This window comes from Monopterus albus, unplaced genomic scaffold, assembly GCF_001952655.1.
Source record: "Monopterus albus unplaced genomic scaffold, M_albus_1.0 scaffold46.1, whole genome shotgun sequence".
Lineage (NCBI taxonomy): Eukaryota > Metazoa > Chordata > Actinopteri > Synbranchiformes > Synbranchidae > Monopterus > Monopterus albus.
In genome coordinates, this window is record NW_018127926.1 from 1,300,820 (window position 1) to 1,309,251 (window position 8,432).

An 8,432-nucleotide genomic window follows, 5' to 3' on the forward strand; every position below is an offset into this window, starting at 1 on the left:
AAATCAAATCAAATCAAATCAAATCAAACTTCCCGAGCTGGAGCAGGAAGTACATCCTCTACTAATTCCATCCCCTACAGATGTCTCTCCCGTTATATGAGCTTTTGTGCAAAAGAAAGATCACAAAAATCTGCTTTGATGTGACAGCTGCCATCCCTATCTCCAGCTGAAGTTTTAGAGGCACTAATTATCTACTCTATGACACAACTGACACACAAGATGAAACTGGTTGTAAAAAAAATAAAACACACAAAAGGTGAAACAGCAAAGCAGATATGCACTCGTTTACTACTGCAAATGATTACTTCTTGGAAAAAACATCAAAGGCTATGGATCTGCTGAACACAAGTTAGTGCTCTGTACAAACTCAGAGGAAATCAATTCCTTGTCTACTGCAGTGCCAAAGGTTTTGATTTAACTTTATGAAATATCTAATAGCTATTTCATCTCCTAGTGTGCACAGTGTGCTCCAGTGCTGCAATATCCTAAGTGCAACAAGCTACATTGTTGAGAAACGGCAGCCCACGGGTGTAGGAGGTTATTTATAATCCAAATTACTTTCGCCAGATGGTAGCTGTGCGTTATGTGTTCACTGGGTACCAGTGAAAATCCAAATCAGCCGTCTCTCTCTCTTCCAACTCATGACACTACACAGACAGAAATGAGAAGAAGACAAATGGAAGCTTTCCTGAAGCTATAACAATAATAATTTGCTGGTTGAGCTTTCCAGAAGTATAAAGTAAATAGAGGTTCTGTTTAAGCAGTTTTAAAATTTGTATGACTTTATAGTTTTACTCCATGATAGACAATCTGCCAGAGTGGAAGTGAACCAGTGGATATTCTAGGGAGCTAGCTTTTGTCATGTGTATTTAAAAATGATAATCTTTGTTCCGTTTAATAATTTAGCATATTTCTTGATGCTACTTAGTATTTTACAAAATCAAAAATTTAATTCAACAAGATAAACAAAACCAATATATGAATTATTACGGCCTTTGTGATAGTTGGAGAATGAATAATCCTTCATCTGAATTTCTTAATTTATTTGGGTTCATTTTATTTTTCCTTAATATGTACTGAATATCAGTCTGCATAGAGCTGGATTCACCCACACTACACACTTTCACACACACAAACTAAACTGGATAATCCCTTTGTCTCTTTTGTTAATGTCTGTTGTCTCATCTTCTATGTTATGTCCTTTGTCCGTGTAAATGTGTTATTATTCATGTTGCAATAAAATTAAAAGATAAACAAAAGATGATGACCTATAAGAAAGACAGTGACACTGTGACATAGCATAGCTTCTTTTACTGAATGACATTTAATCAGATTTTATTTTAAACACAGGCCTAAATAATTAAAGCGAAAATGCTGATCACACAAAGAAAAAAGTTTTTAAACATCTGGCCTCTGTCATTGATAGTAATTAAGCTGCCACAGCTCATTTAAAAGATTAATATTAATTTTCATCCATGGGATGATTATGACACAAAGCCCGCCCCACCTCCACCCCAACCAATGGGGCTGAAACAGACATGTTTTATTTATCTTTTTAAAATAAATGTATCCATATTTTTGTCTTTGAAAATGCTTTGTATCACTATATGGTCTTTTTGTATGTCTTTATAGTCACCTTGCTTTTCTGTGTAGTTGTTTTAAAATCTCATTGCAGTTGTTTAGCACTATTTGGTGGACATTTTGTGTCTGATGACATTTTGCGTCTCTTTGAGGACATTTGGTGTGTCTTTATACGCATTGTGTATCTCTTTACAAACATTTTTGTATCTTTTGTGATTGTTTTGTCTCATCTTTTTTTTCCATTGTCTCTTTCTGGACTATTTTGCAGGCTGGCTCCAGGGGACCCCTGACCCCTTGAACCCCTGGGCCCTAATTCATCTATGCTGTCATGTGGTCTACAGAAGCTCATGTGTGATCCATCTGAACACTGTTGCGAGGCAACCAGCGGTTTACCGGTCAGTTGGTGCTGTGCAGCTGCAGCAGTGTTTCACCTGCCACGGAGGCCCACACTGGTGTCAGTCTCCCAAGCCAGGAACACAGTAAACTTTCTCTCGTTGAATACTGACAAACCCACTGGGCTCCATGGGTAACAGCTGCAGCTTTACAGGGCTAAATCGAGCCATTCACGGTGTGTTAAAGGCCAGGAGAATTCATCACAAGGAGACTGGGACATGTCAGAAAGGTAAGCTAAACTGTGTCTGCATGAATAAGTTAGTTACTGTTTCGTGTTCACTATGTTGTTTGCCATCTTAATTACAAGCCATAACTGAGGCTAGTTTTATTCGGTTTGTTGCTTTTATACCCCAAAAATGTAAGCTAAACTACAATCCAAGCTAACTTTTCCTTAAACTAGCCATTATTATGTTGTAATTATCTCTTTTAATGGCAACTCATAGCAAAGCACTACAAAACAAAGCAACTACCGAAGAACAGTGTCCAGCTGTCTCCTGGATTATGCGACTATTATAAGCTTAATAGCACCTCCTCAGGTGTCCCCTGCAGCCATGGCAACGGGTCGTAATCTACATTGTCAGGCCCAGTTCACTGTAACTCTAACCACTCGGCCGGTGGTCAGGGTTTCAGCACACAACAGGGTTTACATTACAGAAAGACAGCTGCCCTTCCATCAGGGACCAGAGATGTGAACATGTATTCCACAGCCCTGCCTGGCTTTGTGGAGCTTCATTCTTGGCCCTGACTCTATTTCTGTTTCAGTTCTTCAGGTGTGAACACTCTCACTGGCGGTTTTCCCAAATCCCACTCATCCCAGTGGTCTGACCTAAGTGTTGCGCGCACACCTCTCTCTGTGGACCACAGTCCTGATTCTGGACTAGTATCTACACCTGTAAGTGACACACACACACACACACATACACAAAATAAGTCAGTAATCATTTCATCTGTTCATCACTGCTGTCCTCAAGACACTGCTCCTTCCCTCACAAGAAACATAGGGCTATGCTCCCCACTTATGGTAAAATAAAATAAAATACTCCACATACTCATGGCTCTGCATGGTATATTAGTTAATATTCTTCAGCAAAATGGCATCCTAAATAATTTAATTGAAGGGTAGAAAGTGCCTACAGGTATTGTCTCCCTCCTTCTTCTGTTTTAGTACTGAACTTAAGCATCTTGTCAACAGAAGTTAAATAAATGAAAGTGAGGTGGTTCAGTTATAGATAGTACTGGCATTACATTTTGTATTTTTTTATTAAATTATTCTGATTATTTGACATACAACATTTGCATTGGAAATGTTGTATGTCAAACTTTCTATCGAGCAGTTTTTAAATGTAATTTAGTGTATTTCACATGATGTCGATGGGTAACACAAGGCTGTTTTGTCAGTGCTTAGTGACGAGCAGTGACCAAGTGGACCGGGGTCAGCCCTGTGTCTAGATTACCAGAGGCAGGTGTAGTGTTACACGGACAAAGTAAGGGTGACAGGATGAGAGCAATTGGGTTGAAAAGGTCATGTAGGGAAAAGAAGTTAGCCCACTACTATAACTCTAATGCATGTAGTAAGTCTTTAAAAATAGTACTGCATTTTACATTAGCAACTGAATTATTAAAGTCTCATTTTGTGTAGTGGTTTAGTACTGCACTCCATGTCGTTTGTTGGCTTTTGAAGACAGATTCTTTTGTAAAATGCTCAAAATTGGTGTAACAAAGGCCAAGATACAGTATTTTAACTTAAAATCCCTAGTCTGAGTTATGCTCCATATATTGATCTTTTAATATGGTATTAACTTACTCCTGTGACACAAAATCTACTGGTAATTGTTGACAAGCCAGCTGTCATTTCAATACAATAATCAAAAGCCATTACAAGCTTACATTTGAAAGTTTAATCATTCATTTGATCTTATTGTAGTCACTGTACATGCTAGTATTTTGCCTGAAATCTTATACAGGGTTAATTTACAGACAAATATTGAAAACGCAGGGTACAGAAGTTGGACTAACATCAGAAGGGCTGTAGGCATCAAGGTGTCATGGAGGAGGGCGGTATAGTGGAGGGACACCGCATCTCTGTTCCTCCATTAGCACATGACTCAAGTGATGGTTCCTGTCCATCACCAGCCACTCTCAATGACTTATTACTTAATGACTTCACCTTGTTTACACATGTAGCAGTACTGATTAATGGTCTTAAAAATGACCCAGTGATTTTGCTCCATATACTGTCTACACGCTGAGCACAGAATTTATATGGCAACAAGGAGCTACAGTATATTAAACTTTAGTGCATCTCTTGCTCTCCCAAGCCATTCCCATAAACAATATATCTCTTTTGTTGTCCATCAGTATGAAACATAATTAGACTGGGATGAATTTCAGCTCAACTGAATTTGACTGTCAGTGAGTGAATTTTGATTAAACTTGGGAAAAGTAGATGTCCCATCAGTGGAATGATAGAACTTGGTAGAATGATGCATGTCATCTTTATTTTATGACACTTACAAGGTGGCAAATTTGTTGCTGATTGTCTCCAGAGAGCGGCCACATCATTCACCCTGTACTTTTCTTGTCCTGTCAGCTTCCATCAGATCGGTTTCGCTTTGCGTCTTGGCACCGCCTGGAGCAGTGTGAAGTTACAGGTGACCAGCTAACCTGCCCCAGGGTCAGAGAAGGTGAGTCATCAATATGAGGAAACCACCACTGTGATCATTTTGAAAGCATATGCAGCCACAGTTCTATTTTGACATTTTTTGTTTTGACAATGTCATCAAAAAGGGCCATCAGAAGAGGAACTGTTTCAAAGAGAGGGTGCTGATGTCTGTTTGGACCGAGGGAGGAGGAGGAGAGAGGAAGAAGGCCAGAGCTGGGAAGAGAGATTGCAAGAAAACTGGGAAAACTGTCTGGTAAGTTAAAGTGCATTATGTACAGGTATAAAAGATATAAGAACAAAGAGAGATTTTGGGGAGAAAGGAGGTGAAGGAGCAAAAAAGAGAGAGAAGAGACAGAGATAAACCGGCTGAACATTCCACCGATTTTCTCTTTACAGGAGTTAAATCTGTCTTACCAAGACTTGGGTGATCCCTTCCAGCAGGAGAATTTCCTCCGGATCCTCCGCCGGTTGATCCGTGTGCAGAAACTGCAACTGGTTGACAACTCTCTCACAAACCTGAGTTCTGTGCGTCTGCCAAGGTATGAAGCATCCAGACTGCCCCACAGCTCCCTAGCCTGTAATTAGAATGTTGAAAAATGTTAGGTTGATGTTATTTCATTACTCATCAGTCCAGTCAGTTTGTGGTTCTTACTCCATATTGCTCCTAGATGTAACAGTTTATTCGTTTAGTGCTTTTGAGCAGTCTTACTAAACACCCCTGTACTACTGCCGAAGCTGGATGTGAGAGCCGTTCCTTTTGCTGGTACAGCTGCTCGATGTTTGGTGTGAATTTATTTACACCAAACATCGAGCATTACAGCATTACCACATGGCAAGATTATGCAGAATTTGTAGTTTCAGCTGCCTCTTTTTCCTCTTGTCCTGTATTTTTTAAAGGTTATACTACTGTTTATCTGGATCGAATCTGCTTGTTAGTGAATCAGCTTTTATGCCTCCTTCACCCTGTATAATTTTATCTTAAATAAATAAAATAAAATAAATAGTGTTTCTCTTGGGCAGGTGCAGAATGCTAAACCTGCACCGTAATCACCTTGTGTGTCTGCGTCAGCTGCCAAAGCTCCCAGCAGTGGAGCACCTTTGTCTCTCTGAGAATGCCATCAGCTCCCTGAGGGGACTGGGAGCTCTGGGGAGCAGCCCACTGCGCTCCTTAAACCTGACCCGCAACCCAGTGACCTTCACTCAGGACTACCGTGCATGGTGAGAAGATTTCGATGCTGGGACAAAGTGCATTAAAGGACTGTGGTGGAGAAATCTAAAGCTTAAGATGACTTTTTCTCTTTGTCTTTGCAGTGTTTTCTCCTCTTTGCCAAAGCTTGAGGTCCTGGATGGAATCCCCAAGCTGCCAGAAGACTCTCTGCCCACCAGACTGCAGCTTCCAGAAACAAGGATCTGCAACATTTTGTGACATTCTTCCATGGATGGATGCGTACTGACTCAGATCTCCCAATTCTGTTTGCTGCCCTTAGGGAGGCGATGGCAAGGCTTCATCAAAGAACTCCACATTTTGAAATTGCACTGAAGGTTTCACAGGTGTCTTCAGAGGAAAGCCAACTGGTAGTGAGTTATATACACAAACTGTGTCACAGCTGTTGACAAAAAACATTTTTTAGGCCACACGCCTGAAAATATTTTCATGCTCAAAGGCCATGTAGAATACTTTTTATATAAATCAGTAAATGAATCATATTTTTTTAAACTGGGACTTTTTTGTATTTGGGAATTTGGATAATAAATAGAAAATACAGTTTTTGCATCCATTTGTATTGAGAATTTAACTGAATGCAGTGCAGCACAGGCATATGTGTTGAACAAGTGTAATGGCGACTGAACAGAAACACAATCCCTGTCAACTAAAATGTAGCTTCAATTTTTTTTCTGTTTGTAATTGGTAGCCGGGGCTTTATTGCTTGTGTAATGTAAGAGAAAAGAAATAGGACATCTGCTTTTGAGGCTTATCAAACATTTACTGTCCAGACTCTTCAAAATAATGGCCTCTTGTGTCTTCTAACTGACTGGATAATGACCCGTGAGCCTCACACACACACACACAACACAACACACAGTATATACAAAGAGTAACCCTGCCATGGTTTAATTCCCACTACAAGTGTGTGTACTCTCGGTACCATAAAGTGCTTTGGATAAAAGTATGAAGGGAATGGCATACTTACTGTCATATGGGAAGTAGTGGTGCAGAGGTCGACCACAGCCTCCCTGTGAACTGGAGCTGATTTATTCTTGCAGCAGTGTTTTCTCCTTTAATAATGTTTTCAGTTTCATCCTGCTTATAAAACACAAACACACTTTGTTATCTGAAAGATACAAGTATGAAGCAGCATCCATGCATATAAACATACACCAAGTATGGAACCGGGGCACACAGACACACACACAAACAGCACGTACCTTCTCTTCTCTCACAGTAATACAGTGAAGCACAATTTAAGCAGCCAATATCTCTCTAACAAGCATACAGCCGGGCACAAACTACCAGTTACATGCCTCATTGGGATTTGTTTAAGTGTGGAAGATTGTTTGTACAATTTGCATGTTGTGTCTGTGTGTGTGTGTGTCTCCAGTTGATGAATGAGAGATCGTTACTGTAGCACAGTATAACGAGCTCACCGCATCCTTACATACTGCAAACAGGATCCAGGTCAAGACCAGAAGCTGGAGTCTTCAAACTGTTAGCAGTTGTCTTTGCAGCCCATTCTGAGACTGTGGCTCTTTCCAATATGGCTGTGAAATAGCGTAAAAGAGTTTGAGTTGATTTTCCAAAAATTGTGGGTTGGGAACATCTTTTTATGGCTTGGAGCTTCATCTTTCAAGTAAATCATGCACTAGTGTTAAATAGAAGGTTTGAGAATCAGTGGCAGTTGTGTGGGCAACACATCTCAGGACAGACTTTGGCTGTAGGCAAGCGACTTGTTAAAATTATTCATGGCTGGTAATTCAGTTCAGGAAACAATGATAGGAGTGCAAGAATGGGAGGTATGCAGCAGAGTTATCATTTCTGCTATTGCTTGTCACTGTGAAAATGTGTTTCTGTGTGTGTGCGTGTTTCCCTGTGGCCTATTAGCACAGTAATGAGACACCTGTTACTCTCAGACTCCTCCAGCATCTCACAATCCCTCTGGGGACATCAACAATGTCACAACAGCAGAAGGATGATGACAGGAATAAGAGACAGAAATAGAGAGGAAGACAAAGTGAGAGGCAGAGAGGGGGAAAACTGGAAAGGAAGCACGGGGATGGTGACAGGAACTGAGGAGTAGAGCAGAAACGGAGACTGAGAGAAGAAGGGATGATTCGATTGTGACTGTATGCTGGGGACAAATGTTGTTCATTAGAGTAAATTGCCTCTCAGTCTGCCCCGTCTTGCTCGATTTTCATTTCATTCTAATTTGTCAGCTCATTTCCCACGTGAGCGAGTTCACACACACTCCTCTCAGCTCTCCATTCTCAAAGGGCAGATAAGGAACTGAGTTGGCAGGATTTCTACGCTTGCAGTGGAGACATGTACAAGGGAGCATCCATGACATGTAACAATCAATATTTATGATGTTCCCCTTCTGCTTGTTGCATATTTATGATCTTGTCTCTGTTTGAAAATAGACTTGACAGAAGAATTGCACACAGCTTAAGGTAGGAGCTTGCTGCGAGTCTATTTATCCATTTTATTAGTCATGTCAGGCAACAGGGCAGGCAGCAGATTCAGAATTCTTATGTTTGGTTCAACCGCGTCCAAACGTCCACTTTAGTGTTCAGTTTGAGC

General features: G+C 40.5%; 1 protein-coding gene across 1 annotated transcript; it reads left to right on the forward strand.

Annotated features, from left to right (window-relative positions):
* The first annotated feature begins 4,019 nt into the window (after nt 1–4,019).
* On the forward strand, nt 4,020–6,195 carry LOC109960300 (uncharacterized). Its single transcript, XM_020600286.1, has 6 exons — nt 4,020–4,083; nt 4,521–4,658; nt 4,762–4,889; nt 5,033–5,175; nt 5,657–5,854; nt 5,948–6,195. The coding sequence occupies exons 1-6, from the start codon at nt 4,020–4,022 to the stop codon at nt 6,060–6,062; spliced, it is 786 nt and encodes a 261-aa protein (XP_020455942.1). The 3' UTR covers nt 6,063–6,195.
* Nucleotides 6,196–8,432: the final 2,237 nt, after the last annotated feature.